The sequence below is a fragment of the Eumetopias jubatus genome, unplaced genomic scaffold (assembly GCF_037043125.1).
Source record: "Eumetopias jubatus isolate StellerSeaLion01/CBP00866 unplaced genomic scaffold, mEumJub1_p1.0 scaffold_4, whole genome shotgun sequence".
Lineage (NCBI taxonomy): Eukaryota > Metazoa > Chordata > Mammalia > Carnivora > Otariidae > Eumetopias > Eumetopias jubatus.
The window spans coordinates 105,118,220-105,133,521 of NW_028274810.1; the positions used below are offsets into that span (position 1 = coordinate 105,118,220).

The following is a 15,302-nucleotide window of genomic DNA, read 5'->3' on the forward strand; positions in this document are numbered from 1 at the left end:
TCTCCCAGCCCTGTCCAGTGACCCTGGGCCAGGCCCACGGTGCTGGTCGGTCTCCGGGGCTCTGCCTGCTGAAAGCCCTGCTGAGAAGGTGGATGTGCCGGAGTTCAGAGGGAGAGGATGCGGTGACTGATTAGTGATGTCTGCTGTGTGTTGGGGCCGGACTGGGGGCTCGGGTGCGGCTGTCTGTTGCTCTGGGTGTCACTTCTGAACGGGGTGGCTCACACCGCGGGATGGTGTCTAAGTGTCCCTAGAGGGGCTGCCAGGCCCAGAGTCCTTCTGCAGGCCGGTGGCCCTCACGCTTTGCTGTCCGCACCTGCAGCTTGTCCTCCAGACACCTTCGGGAAGAACTGCAGCCTCTCCTGCGCCTGTCAGAATGGCGGGACCTGTGACCCCGTGACGGGCGCCTGCCGCTGCCCTCCCGGTGTCGGTGGAGCCCACTGTGAGGACGGTGGGTGCAGCTCCTCCCGGGACTCTGGAGTGTCCCTGGGGTGGAGGGGATGGGAGGCAACCTCTCAGCTGGCCTGCCTGCTTCTCCTCGCCACCTGCCTTCCACAGGAACCGGGAGGGGAAGGCAACAACGTGTTTCACTGTTTGCTTTCCCTGGGGCCCAACTGTAGCGCAGGGTGAAGACTTGGCAGAATAGCACTTCTGCAGTGGGTTCCCCTGCAAGGCAGTGAGCTCCCTGTCCCTGGAAGCATTCAAGTAGAGCTCTTTTGTGGCTGGGTGGGATTTGCCTTGGCCCATGGCTGCATGGGACAACACTACTGTCCTTTTGAACTGTGAAGTGTCTACGTTTTTGAAAGAATTCGTGGGTCTCTGTAAATAAGTTTCCCAGGTGACTGACGCCTTACTTTGAAGACAGCAGACCTTCAAAATTCTGCCTGTTTTGCTGGACAATGTAGCTAATGTGTCGAGAACTTCCTGCCTTATCAAGGGGGCAGTTTCAGTCCCTGGATCCTGTGCCCGGGGCTTCGGGGCGGTGGCCCCACGGGGCTGTCCTCCCCCTCCCTCTGGTCAGACCTCACATGTCCGGCTTTCCTCTCCTTTCTCTTTTAAGGACGCTCGTGGATTAGAATAACCCAGGAGGGTCTCGACTCTAGATCCTGGGGATTAGATGGGGACGTATCCCGGGGTGACTCTTTAGCTCCCTGCAGCCCTTCAGGACACAGGACTGGGGCAGGAGCGAGCCCGGAGGAGGCACTTTGGGAAGGAAATCCAGATGCCTTTTCCTAGCTGCGGGCGCCCTGAGCCCGGTCTCTGGATGCTGGCCGGCTGGGGCCGTGTGCCCTGCCTTCTCTGAGGGCCAGAGGTTGGGCTGGGTGACCACCGAGGGTTGGAAGTCAGGATGTGGTGGATGAGGGTCAGACGTAGGACACTGGGGTGAGGTCTTTGTGCATGTCCCACGCGTACGCTGGAGAATGTGCTTGGCTTTGTGCCCCGGGCCGTTCTCCAGACCACAGACACTGGGGAGACAGGCCAGCCAGGGCAGATGGCCATATCCATGGCTCATCCTGTGTGTGCCCTGTTCTCATGGTGCCCTTGTCTGCCCCCGGGCCCCTCCCTGTCTGGAATGCAGAGTCTTCAGGCTGCTAGTAGCCCCAGAGTCCTCCGGCTCTGCCCTGGGCGCCTGGGCTACTCCCGGCTCCTGTGCCGGGCACAGGGGGTCCTTGGAGCATCTGTACGGGCGTGGGGGCATGTCCAGGTGGGCACTCAAGAGGCCCTGCCTCCCGCAGGCTGCCCCAAGGGCTTCTATGGCAAGCAGTGTCACAAGAAGTGTCACTGTGCCAACCGTGGCCGGTGCCACCGCCTCTACGGGGCCTGCCTCTGTGACCCAGGGCTCTACGGCCGCTTCTGCCACCTGGGTGAGTCCCCTGCCAGCTGCTGGTGTCCAGGGGGGTGGGGGGCGTGCTGCCCCAGTAGGGCCTCGTGCTCCTGGGTCTTGATGCCCACACTCCGGCTCGGGGGCGACTGTTCATCTGCAGAGGGGGACGCAGGGCTCAGCGAGGTCCCCCGGCAGGGATGTGGGCTCCAGGGACCCAGAGCTGTGTCCTCCAGACTGTGCTGGCCTTCAGGGTGTCTGGGGGGGGGTGGTCCCCAGCCTTCTGTTGCTTCCTGGCCCCACAATTGGGCTAACGGGTCGACGGCAGCATGGGCGGGGGCAGGCCTCCCTTGGAAGCTGCTGGGGCACAGGGCTCTCCTTGGCTTTCGGAGTTTCCCGGCAGCAGGGGTGAGTCCTGAATCCCCAGAGGGGTCACCCCTCCCTGGTGGGCTGGTGGGGAAACGTGGCTGACGATGAGTAGACTTCATCGGGGAGCCCCGTACTGTACTTTGAAGGATTATTTAAAGGGGGGAGATCGAGATTCCAAGAGCCGCTCTCTGTGTGGCTCAGGGGGCGGGAGACCCTGGGACCCTGCAGGTAGGCAGTCTTCCCTGTTGGTTCTGTGGGTGCAGCGTGTCCGCCGTGGGCCTTTGGGCCCAGCTGCTCAGAGGAGTGCCTGTGTGAGCGGCAGAACACGCTGACCTGTGACCGGAGGGATGGTAGCTGTTCCTGCAAGGCCGGCTTCAGGGGCGAGCGGTGTCAGGATGGTGAGTGCAGGGGTGCGGGGGGCCGGGAGGGCCGCAAGCTGGCTGAGACCGCAGGCCCCTCTCTCCTCGCCCCCTGCAGAGTGTATGCCGGGCTTCTTTGGGCCCGGATGCCGACAGGCGTGCACCTGCCCTCAGGGCGTGGCCTGTGACCCCGTAAGCGGCCAGTGTGGGGGGCCGTGTCCTGCTGGCTACCAGGGGAAGGACTGTGATCAAGGTCAGTGGCTGGCCCCAGCGATGCCCAGGGTCGGGTGGGGTGTGGGTCCTCTGGCCCCACCCTGGTCGCGCAGTGGTGACTGTACTGGTCTGCCTGTCCCCGTGCCCCGGTCAGGGCTGCTGGGATGGGAGTGTGTCTGTGTGCCCGGGGCCCGGCCCAGGGAAGGGGTCACGTCCTCTAATGTTGTTCCCTCCCCACCCCCGCCCCCCCACTTGTTAGCTAGAGCATGCTCAGTGTGCTGGGATCCGGGGGGCTGGCACTCTGTCCTGGTAGGTCTGAGTCTCTGGGACCCGGGCAGCTCCTGGAAGCGCGGTCTTGGGCTGGAGGTGCAGCATGGTGTGTGGTGCGTAGTGTGTGGTGCGCGGCGCATGATGAAGGCCGTCCGCACAGCTGCCCTGGCCTGGGGCTGGAGGGAATGGGTGCAGAGTGGTGGGCCCAGCTGGAGGCCCGGGCCTGTGTTTACACACCGCAGGCAGCCTGAGGCCTGGGGTGACCCCGGCCCCGCTCACAAGGTGCAGGCAGCTGGGAGTCTCCCGTGGCATATGGTGTGTGTGCTGTCTGCCCCTGCTGGCCCCAGGTGGGTGGGGACCACCGGGCCCATGGGGTGACTGATGTGAGCATGCCTGGGGGCCGGCTGGCTCGACCTCCCCCTAGCCATGGCCTGTCCCCTCTGGGGAACAAGGAAGGGGCCCTGGGGACCCAGCCTGAGCCGAGGGGTCAGCGTCTCCCTCTGCAGCCAGGCTACGTCCCTCCAGAGTAGTGGTCCTGGGGACTGCAGTGATGACCCTGTGCAGGGCTCTCGGGTCCCAGGGGTCCAGGAGGGGTGTGTGGAGGGGTGCTGGGATCCCAGCCTGGACCCCCCCCAGCTCGACATGCACCCCAGGGGGCTTTGTGGTGCCTGCTGCCCTTTAGCTGCTGCTCTCCTGTCCCTATAAGCTCTGGCGAGTCACAGGCTCCCCACCTGGACCCCTGACTCTTCTCTCGGCCTCCCCCAGACCCCCACGGACACTCAGCAGAGCGCTGGGGCACATGAGCACACATGTGCACCCACTCCCCGGGCCTGCGGCGGCTGGGTGCTCTCTCCGGAGAAGTGTCCATCCTGCCCACTGCCCTCTGCAGTGGCCGGTTAGCCCAATGTCCTCCAGGCTATTCTTTATCTTCCACGTGTGAGTGCAACCACATGATAATTGGCTTTCTCTGCTTGACTTATTTCACTTAGCAATTCCCTCTTCCGGTCCCATCCATGTTGATGTAAAAGTTGGGTATTCATTCTTTCTCATGGCTGAGTAATATTCCATCGTACATATGGACCACATCTTTATCTTTCATCTGCTGAAGGGCGTCTTGCCTCCTTCCACACTTTGGCTGTTGTGGACATTGCTGCTATGAACATAGGGGTGCACGTGCCCCTTCTTTTCACTACATTTGTATTTTTGGGGTAAATACCCAGTAGTGCAATTGCTGGGTCATAGGGTAGCTCTATGTTCAACTTCTTAAGGAACCTCCATACTGTTTTCATTGTGGTTTTGATTTGAATTTCCCTGATGGCTAATGATGATGAACGTTTTTTCATGTGTCTGTTGGCCATGGGCTTTCCTTGCAGCCCGAGGGAAGGAACTGTAGGGCTGCCCAAGGTCACCCCTGCCGGCTGGCCCTGCCGGGGCAGGTGCAGTGTGGGGGAGGCTATGCTTGGGCTGGTCAGGGGCTTCCAGCGCCTGGGGCTCTGCCTGTCCCCACAGGGAGGTGCAAGGCTCCTGGCCCCCACATGCTTCGCTGCAGCCCTGCGGTGGGCACAGAGCACCTGGGCCAGTCCTTCTCTGGAGGCTCTCTCTCCTTGTCTCCACTCTTCCCCGGGGTCTCACTGCCCCTCTGCTGGGCAGAGGAGGAGGGAGTCCCAGGACTCTGGATCCTCCACACTCTCTTAATGAGCCTGGCTCCCATGGCAGCCCCCATCCTGCTGGGAGAAGGCCACAGCTGGCGGTAAAGTGGTGTATGCAGGCCCCCACCTCACCCCACCCCCCGCTCTTTGGGGATCTGAGACCGAGGGGGCCAGACTTGTCCTGGGCTTCCTGGCTGGGTGGGGAGGGGGTAGGAAGGAGGGCAGAGCTGCCTCCAGCTTGCTGCAGGGTGCCCAGAGTCCGTCCTGCACCCCCTCCCCCTGAGCAGGCCCCCCCCCACCCGTGTGCCCCATGCTCTGCCTGCTTCTGTGATCCCCGTGGTCACCGGGGACCCCAGCTGAGCCCAGCAGCCCTGCTGGGGCAGGGGGGCAGCCCCACAAGGAGACCCTTGTGGTTCCTCCCTACAGAGTGCCCGGGGGGACATTTGGCTCCCGTGGGGGGGCACCCTGCGACCGGGTCATGGGGCAGGGCCTGTGCCCTCCAGGGAGGACTGGGGACGGTTGGGGGCAGGTGAGTGGCCACGATGTCCTGCAACACCCTCCCCTCCCCGTGCTACACGACTCTGGGTGGTCACAGCCCTGGACCGAATTTGGGGGTCCTGCAGCCTGCAGACCCCAGGCCCGTGCTTAGCAGCTGAGGGCCCACGCTGAGCCACCCTTGGGTCTGGGCTGGGGGGTCTGCGCTGACCTGGGTGCCCAGCTTGGCCAGCAGAGCCCCCGGCCTTCCTGGGGGCTGTGCTTTGCCCCCAGGCTGCCTGCCCACCGCCCGTCCTGGGGCAGGGGCCTCTCTTCTGGGGGTGGTGCTCTGCAGCCTGTGGCCCACAGAGGGGTTGGGGGTTCCCATGAGCTGTTCCTCCCCCTCCCTGGGCCGTGGCGCAGGGTCAGTGCCGTGTCAGACGGGGCCAGCAAGGCCCCGGGCCAGACTGACTGCCTGTGGGGGGCCTAGATTGTCCCGAGGGTCGCTGGGGGATCGGCTGCCAGGAGATCTGCCCGGAGTGTGAGCATGGCGCTGCGTGTGAGCCTGGGACCGGAGCCTGCCTGTGCCCCCCCGGTTACGTGGGCAGCCGCTGCCAGGACCGTGAGTACGGGGTCCCCCGACCTGCAGGACATCAGCCCCTAGCCTGCGCCCCAGCCGCCCCACTGGCTGACCCTCTCCTGTCCTGCAGCATGCCCTGCAGGCTGGTTTGGGCCCGGCTGCCAGACGAGGTGCTCCTGTGCCAACGATGGGCACTGCCACCCGGAGACCGGACATTGCAGCTGTGCCCCTGGATGGACCGGCCTCGGCTGCCAGAGGGGTGGGTGGCCCAGGGCTCAGGGTGGGGGGGCTGGGGGGCTCAGCAGGAGGCCCTGTGCCTGGCCTGGCCGCGGTGCCTGTGCTCTGCTGGGCCTGTGCAGGCTGACTTGGGCTGTGTTGCAGCCTGTGATGATGGGCACTGGGGACCCGACTGCAGCCACCCCTGCACCTGCAGCCCAGGCCACGGGAGTTGCGACGCGGTCAGTGGCCTGTGTGTGTGTGAGGCCGGCTACACAGGCCTGCAGTGTGAACAGCGTGAGTCCTGAGCCGCCCACAGCCACGCGCCCACGCCCATGCATGCACACCCATGCGCCCACGCATGCGCCCACATACGTGCGCATGCATCAGGGGCTCTGGTTCTGCCCTTCTGTCTGTGGGACAGGCGGAGGGTCTCCTCCCCTGAGGTCCCCCAGTTCCCCCTGTCCCGCCGGACCCAGGCCACCCCCCCCCAGCCTACCTGGGTCTATAAGGTGCACTTGGAGCGGTGGGCCGGGAGGGCAGGGAGCGGCCACCTGGCACCTGGAGGAGGGGAGGACCAAGGGCCATGGCCTTCTCAGTGCATCCCCCACCCCCCAGGCTGGGGCAGCTCCAGAGGTCATGCCTCGGGCGCCTACCCCTCCGGGGGCTGGCTCAGTCCTTAGCTGGGCAGGCAGGGGACGGGTGCCCACGGTCCCCTCCCCCGGCTGGGCCGGCAGAGGTGCAGGCGGGTCTGGGTTGGTCTCCCCTGCTCCAGCTGACTGTGGGCTGGGGCTGCGTGTCTCAGGGTGTCCCCAGGGCCGCTTTGGGCCGGGCTGTGGACAGCAGTGCCAGTGTGAGCACGGGGCAGCCTGTGACCACGTCAGCGGGGCGTGCAGCTGCCCGGCCGGCTGGAGGGGAGCCTTCTGTGAACGCGGTGAGCTGGGGCGTGTTTGTGGGCTGGTGGGCGGACCCTGCCACCCCGGCTGTGTCCCATCACCACCTGCTCTCTGCAGCCTGCCCGGTGGGCTTCTTCGGCCTGGATTGCCCCCCTGTCTGTGACTGCGCCCCTGGGGCCCCCTGTGACTCTGTGAGCAGCTCCTGCCTCTGCCCTGCCGGCCGCCGGGGCCCCCGCTGTGCGCAGGGTGTGAGAGACCAGCCAGCCATGGGGGCTCCAGGAGAGAAGCCGCCAGCGTTAGGCCCTCTGTGTGGCCACCCTGAGGGGTGCCCAGGCCCGAGGGAAGGGAAGCTTGCCCAGCTGCCCCAGATCTGCTGCAGCGCCTCCCCCAGACCCCTGACGGTCCCTTCCCTCCTGCAGCCTGCCCCGCCCCCACTTACGGACACAACTGCAGCCAGACCTGCTCCTGCTTCAATGGGGCCTCCTGTGACCCCGTCCATGGACAGTGCCGCTGCGGCCCTGGCTGGATGGGCCCCACCTGCCTGGAGCGTAAGCCCCACCCCACCCCAGGAGTCTGGGACCGGGGCTTGTGGCAGCCCTTCTGTGTTCCACACGGGGTCACGTGGGCGCAGGATGCTGGTGGACGGGAGTCTCAGCAGGAGCGGTGGGCGGGGGCTGAGGCCTGGCACCGCGGGGGATGGGACGGGCAGGGAGGTGCCAAGCTCCGCAGGGCTGGGTTGGTGGGCCCAGGGTGGCCTGGGGCAGGTTGTCTTAGAGGGATCCCTGGGAGAGGTCGTCCCCACGAAGTCTGCTGTTGAGTTTTGGGGGGGCCTGGAAGGTGCAGAACCACCGGAGCTGACGCTCGCTGGGGGCGGCGTGGGGCCCGCTGGGCTGGGCTGCTGCGAGTTGCTCCCCTCCCCCCTCAGCCTGCCCCACGGGCCTGTCGGCCACAGCTGTGAGCATGCCTCCTCTGCCAGCACGGGGGCACCTGTGACCCCGTGTCAGGCCACTGCACGTGCCTGCAGGGCTGGGCTGGCCCAGCCTGCGAGCAGGGTGAGCCCGGGTCAGGCAGAGGAGGAGGAGGGACCCGGGAGCCAGGGCGGGTGCCCCAAAGCATGCTGGCCCACCTCCACTCTCTGTGGGCAAAGAGCTTTCTGCCGGCGGGTCTGCGGGTCTGCGGTGTGACCTCCTCCCCCTAGGCCCCTCCCCTTCTCCAGGACGGGGCCCCAGGGTCTGGGTACAGGAAGCACAGGTGCTTCCTGGGGTGTAGGCGGGAGGTCTCCTGGGGGTCTCCTGGGCCCTGGGGGTATGGGGCACTGCTGGGGTACTGTGCCCCGCAGAGTGTCTCCCTGGGCGCTTCGGAGACGGCTGCAAGCTCAGTTGCGGATGTCTCAACGGTGGTCTCTGTGAGCGGCGTTCGGGCCGCTCCCTCTGCCCAGCCGGCTGGACCGGGGACAAGTGTCAGAACCCCCTGGATTGGGGGCTGGGGTGTGGGGGGGGGCAGCCCAGGAGGCCCTGCTGGTCCTGTCAAGGGGTAGCCTGAGCCTCGCTGCAGGGTGGAGGGCCCTGTGAGCTAGTCCCTTGGCAGGTGGGGGCAGGGGCTGCCATCTGAGCTCCTGGGGCCCCCCGTGGGAGGGGTGGGGGGCGTTTGGCCCTGCTCGCACCCCTGGCGCCGGACTCAGCCCTCTGCCTTGTCTCGCCCACCGCAGCCTGTGCTGAGGGCACGTTTGGGGCACGCTGTGAGGAGCGCTGTGCCTGCCAGCAGGGGGCCCCCTGCCACCACATGACGGGGGCCTGCCTCTGCCCCCCGGGGTGGAGAGGTGCCCGGTGTGAGAACGGTGAGCCCCTTGGCTCCGCCAGCACCCACGGAGCCTGCCGCTCGGGGGGAGGGGGGTCCTGGCACAGTGATCCCTCCAGGCTGCCCTGGCCCTACGCCTCCCCACCAACCCTGCACTGGCTTCCTGCAGCCTGCCCGCTTGGCTGGTTTGGAGAGGCCTGTGCCCAGCGCTGCCTGTGCCCACCCGGCGCTGCCTGCCACCATGTCACCGGGGAGTGCCGCTGCCCACCAGGCTCCACGGGGCCTGGCTGTGAGCAGGGTAGGTGACCCCACCCAGGGGGGCAGAGCGGCTGGTAGCTGAGGTACACAGACCCCCGAGTTGGACCCGAAACCTCCACCCCCAGACGGGGCCATGTGGGGGACATGTTCCTGAGCTGGGCCAGGACTGACCTCTCCCGCCTACACCCCAGCCTGCCCACCCAGCCCCTTTGGGGAGAGCTGTGGGCAGAAGTGCCATTGTCCCGGCGAGAACCAAGCCTGCCAGGCTGTCCTCAGGAGGGGCTGCTCATCCCAGGGGTGGGGGTGGGATGCCAGGGGGCAAGGCCTGGCCCATGGCCTCTGGCACCTGCCTGTGTCCCTGCAGAATGCCCCCCCGGGCGGTTTGGGCCTGGCTGTGAGCAGCGGTGTGAGTGTGTCCATGGGGACTCCTGCGACGCAGCCACCGGGGCTTGCCTCTGCCCTGCTGGGTTCCTGGGGGCCAACTGCAGCCTGCGTGAGTGGTCGGGGGGATGGAGGGGGTGGCTGCTCCCTGGGCCTCTGTGGGCAGGGCCCCCCAGCCAGCCTGTGGGGAGGACAGTCCCCGACCGTCTGTCTTCCTGAGTCTCCTGCTGGGCCTGGCCCCAGGCCGGGCTGAGGTGGGGGGTGTCCGTGTGACCCTAGTGTCCGTGCTGGCCAGCTCTGTCCTCCCCCCGCCCTGCACTGGCCACGCCCAGCAGGGTTTGTGCACCTCTGTGCAGACGGAGACCAGCTAGGCATCCCGCTGACGAGTCTCCGTCGGGCTGGGAGCCTGACTGGGCCGGCGGGATTGGGGTGGGGGGCAGCAGTTAGTCACTGTCCCTGCAGAGCCGGCCCGGCCTGGCCCCCTGGCCCCCAGACCTGCGGGTGGAAGGGAGAGGCCAGGGCGGGTAGGGGCATGGGAGGCCCCTGCAAGCCATCTCTGGGCTGACGTGGCAGAGAGAAGGGGAGCTGGCAGGGGTGGCCACCATTCTCTTTCCTCCCAGCAGCCTGTCCACAAGGCCACTTTGGCCCCAGCTGTGCCCACGTGTGCAGGTGTGGGCAGGGAGCATCGTGTGACTCCGTGACTGGCACCTGCACCTGCCCCCCTGGGAGGACCGGCGTCCACTGTGAGCATGGTGAGCGCCCGCTTTGCCTGCCCTTCCACATTTCACAGATGCCACTGCGTCCGGCTGGGGGGGGGGGCCGATGGGGGGAAGGCATGGGTCCCCCAGGGGAGCGCCAGGCCCTGGAGCTGGGTGGTGTATTCACACCAGCAGAGCCTCCATTGACCCGTCAAGTGGCTGGTGGGGGCTGGACAGGTTCCAACCCAGAGCCCCCTAGCAGGAGGGTTCAGCGGCTGTTTTGTCTGAGGACAGAGCCAGCTGCCTGGCTCAAGTGTCCGTGGCGCAGGGTCCTGCTGGCCCTTTCTGCTGCGCCCGGAGGCCGGGGACCCCAGGTGGACGGAGGCCTGGGGCACGGGGGCATGGTGGGGGAAAGGGGATGACCCCAGGAGCAGTCATGAGGCTCCCGCCCGTGATGGCAGTCTCGGTCCCCATGCCACAGCTATGGACCCTTGGCCTGGCTCCCATAACCTGGTAGGTCAGAGCACTCTGCCAGCCTCTGGTTCTCAAGGGATCAGTGACCCCCCCCACTGACCCCCCAGTTCTTAGCCCGTGGTAGCAGAGTCCTAAGCTGCGGCCTGGCTGCAGTTAGGCCGTGTCCATGTCTCCAGGGAAGTTCAGTAGCCATGGATCAACCAGATCGTGATCAGGGGCCATCAGGAAAGCCAGGCTGCCCAGCCGCCTCCGCCTGGAGGATGTGCCTGTGCAGAGGGCCCCCCGCCTCCAGGAAGGCTGCCCTAACCAGCTCCCGCCAGTTGAGCAGGCACTCCCTGCCCTTCCTCGGCGGCGCGTGGCCGGGCTGGGTGTTTGCGGAGAGGGTGGAGGAATGGGCGGGACCGGCTGCTGTCAGCTCCCTGCACGCGTGCGGCAGAGTGGCCTCAGCAGGGGTTTGTGGAATGAAGGCCAGGTGTGGTGGGGACGTGTCCCAGAGCGTGTCAGGCCTTGGCCTGGAGCTCTGAGCGGCGCCTGACTCCTGCCCCTAGGCTGCCCTCAGAACCGGTTTGGCGTGAGCTGTGAGCGCGTGTGCCCCTGCAGGAACGGGGGCCTGTGCCACGCGGCCAACGGTAGCTGCTTCTGCGGCCTGGGCTGGACGGGGCCGCACTGCGAGCTGGGTGAGCAGGCAAGCCAGCCCTGGGCGGGGAGGGGGCTGGCTCTGGACCCCCTGGGAGAGCACGGGGCTCAGGAGCAATGTGCGGGGCTGCCGTGGGGGCTGGGCAAGGCCCCGGGGTCACAAGAATCTGGCTGGTGCCCAGGGGTCGTCCCTCGGGCCCCCTGCCCTTGTGCCCCCTGCCTTTGCGCTGCCGGAGGCCGACCTGCCGGCTCTCCCCCCAGCCTGCCCTCCTGGTCACTATGGTGCCGCCTGCCGTCTGCAGTGCTCTTGCCAAAACAACGGCACGTGTGAGCCCACCACGGGCGCCTGCCACTGCGGCCCCGGCTTCTACGGCCAGGCCTGCCAGCACTGTGAGTCCTGGGGTGGGGGCCCCGGCCCCGGTGGCCGCTCCGCGTGGGACCGCGGGGCCAACGTGGGCTTCCCCATGGTGACTGTCCCTGTCCCTCCCCGTGGCGGCCAGCAAGACAAGGCCTGGCCCTACTCACTGTGGGACTCCAAGGCCAGAGGCCCCTGGCTCGGGGTCCCATGAGAGCAAGGGGGCCTCCCACCTAAGCCCCAGCTGCGATGGGGGGTCCAGGCCTGGGTGGGAGAAAGGGAAACGCGAGCCTCTGAAGCAGGACCTATGCTCACTGGGGGCGGGCTGAGGTAGGAGCTCTAACGGGGGTGTCCCTCAGCCTGTCCCCCCGGCTTCCACGGGGCTGCCTGCCGGAAGGCGTGTGAGTGTCAGCACGGGGCCCCCTGCCACCCCGTCAGCGGCCAGTGTGTCTGCCCCGCCGGCTTCTCCGGCCAGCTCTGTGAGAGGGGTGAGTGCTCCGTGTTCCCACATGCTCCCTGGCGCTGTCCTGTTGGGTAGGGCACAGGAGGGGACACTGAGTCCACTGTCCCCATCCAGGGTGTGAACCAGGCTCTTTTGGAGAGGGCTGCCGCCAGCGCTGTGACTGCAGGGCGGGGGCACCCTGCGACCCCGTCACCGGCCAGTGCCTGTGTCCCCCGGGGCGCACAGGGGCCACCTGTGACCTCGGTGAGTCTGGGGTCCCCTCAGCAGAGCACGGGCGTGGGTCTCTGCTGGTGGCAAGGATTGCATGTGTAGGGGAAGCCCTGCCCTGGCCTGGACACTGTTGCCCCCCCCCGCGCCTCTGTGCGGGGGCTGCCCAGCGTGGGGCTGTTGCTCAGGGATGTCAAGGCCTCACCCTGCTCTCTGGCCAGAACGGGGGCCCCGGTGTGGTGCGAGGGAGACCTTCCCGATCTGCCAGCCTGCTCGGACATGGGAGGGGCTGTCCGCTGCAGGCTGCACGCACGACTTCACTGTTGCGTGTTCCTCTTGACCTGGGGAGGGGCATCCCTGACTGCCAGGCCCCCCGCTTTGTCAGCCCCAGGCCTGGGCAGGTGCCCAGGACCTGGCGCCTTCCCACGTGGGAACTCCCACAGGGCAGGGAGAGTGAGGTCCGAGAGGCCCTTGCTCCGTCCAGCCCTACCCAGAGGGCCTGGGGTGCCCTGGCCAGAGCAGGCAGGATGGCCCTCAGGCCCGCGTCTCCCACTCCCTCCCGCCTGCAGACTGCACAGTGGGTTTCTTTGGGCCGGGCTGTGCCCTGCGCTGCGGCTGTGGGGCTGGGGCTACCTGTGACCCCGTCAGTGGGCTGTGCCACTGTGTGAACGGCTCTCTGGGGCCCACCTGCCAGCAAGGTGAGTCAGGATCCCGAGGGGGGAGGCGGGAAGACAGCGTGCTCCCTAGCCCGGCCCCAGCGGGGACCCCGCTCCCCCCCCACCCCAGAGCAGAGCAGCCAGCCTAGCTGGTGAGAATGTCGCCGCCCCTGCCCAGTACCCGTGGTGTCTGCGCAGCTTCTCACGGGCGGGGTGTGGGCCTCGCAGCGGCTGGATGGTGGGTGGGGCGGGGTTCTGCCAGGCCGGCAGCCCCCCAGCCCTGTGGGCGGGCTGGATGATCCAGGGTAGTTGGGCGCTGACCCAGCCCTGCACCCCCCCCCCCGCCTTGCCCTGCATGTGTGTGCACAGGGGCGTGATGGTGCGCCCCTGCCTATGTGTGCTTCAGTCTGTGTGTGCACGCCAGTGCCCGCCGGCAGCCCCCCACCCCGGGCAGTGGGGGAGGGCACTGCCTGGCCTCGGCCCCCATGGTCCCCGGGGAAGCGTGCATCTGCAGGCAGGACTCGGGGTGCCCTGGAGCCCCTGGTCAGCTCGCCCAGGCCCAGGCTGCTGAAGGGAGGGGGGACGTGTGCTGAGAGGGTTGCGTCTGGGCCCGTGGGGCCGGCGGGGGACAGGCCTTGAGTGGGGATTCCAGACGGGTCCGTGGCCTAGGAACCCCACAGGCAGGCTGGATCTCGTGTATGCACGTTTTTGCGGCCCTGGGAGGCAGCCCTGGCCCGCGCCTGGTAGGAGCCCCAGGGGCGGGACTCCTGGCGGGCAGAGGCGGCCCTGGACAGAGCGCCCGCCCACGGCGGCACCTGGTGGCCATCTTTGGTACTGCACCGCAGGCCCCAGGGTGGTCCTGGCAGCCCGGCATGCAGCTGGGGTCTGAGACCTGGGTCACCCCTCAGGCCCGTGGGAAGGAGAGGCAAGGCTCTGCTGCCTTGCAGTCCTGGGCCCTGCCTCCTGCCCTGGAGTGGACTGGTGCCTTCTAGCAAAGCACCTCCCAGCCCACCATGCTGCCGGGCTGGGGGAACTGGGAGCTTTCATCTGGGGAGGGGGAGAGGCCCCGCTATTTGCGAAGGTGTGAGCAGGGGAGGGGAGAGGCTTTGCTGGGAGGACCCTCCGGGCCCAGGTGGGAGAATGGCATTTGCATTTGGGGGCGTCACTGGCCTGTGACCCGCAGACAGAGGCCAGAGGAGGGACGAGGGTTGCACACTTCTGTAGAACTGGCCGCCACAGGACGGCCATCCAGAACCTGGACCTCAGAGATGAGGCTGGGCAGAAGCTGGGGAGGAAGGGGGGCCGTCTGCCCTGTGGGCTGGAGCCGGAAGGGCAGGAGGGGACACGGGAAGTGTGCGCCCAGAGCTCCAGCAGCTTCGAGTTTCCGCCTGCCCTGGCGCTGACCCTCCTCCCCCCGTCCCTACAGCGGCCTCACGACCAGCTTCTCATGAACCAGCACTTGGGCTCGGCAGCCGGGCAGAGAAACCCTAGCTCCGAGGCAGCTGCAAGCAGGCCCGTCTTCCAGGCGCTTTGCTGACGACTGAGGAGGGGCGCCTGGGGGCTGGCCAGAACTCCAGCCCAGACCGCCCGGCCCTGCAGCCTTGCGCTGGGCAAGGAGCGGCTGGCCACGGGGAGGGAGGCCCTGCCTGGCCTAGCTCCAAGGGGCCCAGGCGAGTGGGCCCGGCCTCGGGCTGTGCAGCGCACCGCTGCGCTGGCCGCACGTGCTGAGGAAGCCCTCCCCCCGCCCCCCAGCCGCCCCCTCCGGGGCCCTGGGTCAGGACTGAGGGCAGGTGTGGCTGCAGGTGCAGGCAGGGGCCCCTGCCCTCTGAGCAGGTTCTTCTGGTGCTAGGCCCTGGGACTGCTGCGCTCAGCCCGTTGACCTGGAATCGTGGCCCACTGTATTTATAGAGAAGTATTTATGGGCAGCTGGCCACGCCCACTGTGCCCCTGGGCACGGACAGGCTGCCCCTTCCTGCCTGCCCCAGGAAACCCTGCTGCGGGACTTTGGGGCTCCCCCCCCGCGGGGCCTCTGGGCGGTGGGCTCCAGTACATGTGAAACCCAGAAACTTAAGAAAGAAGCTGCCGCTTCCTTGTGGCCTGTGTGTTCGCTGCTTTGGGCTCACGGTGCTGGCCTCCCAGTGCATGCATCAGCAGGAGAGTGTTTGGACAGGAACCTCCTCCGGACCAGGGAGGCCCCACAGGCGCCCGGCCCCATCTGGTCCCTGCCCCTCCCAGGGGGTGGGGGTGGCACACGAGGAGAGTTGGGGTGTGTCCTGGTTCCTGGGGGTCTGGCTGGTCTGCATGTGGGAGCATGGTTCCGCAGGGAGGAGGCTGGCCCGAGCGCATGGGTGATGTGGGGGGGCAACATGGGTACCCCACCCCTCCTCTCTTCAGGGTGGAAACAGCAGAGTGGGGTGGAGAGCATCCCAGGGGCGGGGTGCCCAGTAGACTGGGTTGGACCCAGATGGCCACACTGGGCACTTAGGGTCTGGGCTGTAGCCCCCTGTGCCCCCCCAACACCAGCCCAGCTAG

General features: G+C 67.4%; 1 protein-coding gene across 4 annotated transcripts in view; it reads left to right on the plus strand.

Moving 5' to 3' along the window:
• The window catches only part of MEGF6 (multiple EGF like domains 6), an 86,156-nt gene extending 71,290 nt beyond the window's left edge, over positions 1–14,866 (plus strand). Inside the window, exons 14-32 of one of the 4 annotated variants that reach the window (XM_088022639.1) lie at positions 320–448; positions 1,734–1,862; positions 2,452–2,586; positions 2,666–2,800; positions 5,644–5,775; positions 5,864–5,992; positions 6,115–6,246; positions 6,755–6,883; positions 7,265–7,393; positions 8,554–8,682; positions 8,812–8,940; positions 9,265–9,393; positions 9,905–10,033; positions 11,002–11,130; positions 11,351–11,479; positions 11,804–11,932; positions 12,022–12,150; positions 12,684–12,812; positions 14,197–14,866. In XM_088022639.1, the coding sequence (XP_087878765.1) occupies positions 320–448; positions 1,734–1,862; positions 2,452–2,586; positions 2,666–2,800; positions 5,644–5,775; positions 5,864–5,992; positions 6,115–6,246; positions 6,755–6,883; positions 7,265–7,393; positions 8,554–8,682; positions 8,812–8,940; positions 9,265–9,393; positions 9,905–10,033; positions 11,002–11,130; positions 11,351–11,479; positions 11,804–11,932; positions 12,022–12,150; positions 12,684–12,812; positions 14,197–14,261 (2,405 nt within the window). In that variant the 3' untranslated portion in view covers positions 14,262–14,866. The remainder of the gene's footprint in view (positions 1–319; positions 449–1,733; positions 1,863–2,451; positions 2,587–2,665; positions 2,801–5,643; positions 5,776–5,863; positions 5,993–6,114; positions 6,247–6,754; positions 6,884–7,264; positions 7,394–8,553; positions 8,683–8,811; positions 8,941–9,264; positions 9,394–9,904; positions 10,034–11,001; positions 11,131–11,350; positions 11,480–11,803; positions 11,933–12,021; positions 12,151–12,683; positions 12,813–14,196) is intronic. The other 3 variants (XM_088022643.1, XM_088022640.1, XM_088022641.1) reach the window with 3 other exon arrangements.
• Positions 14,867–15,302: the final 436 nt, after the last annotated feature.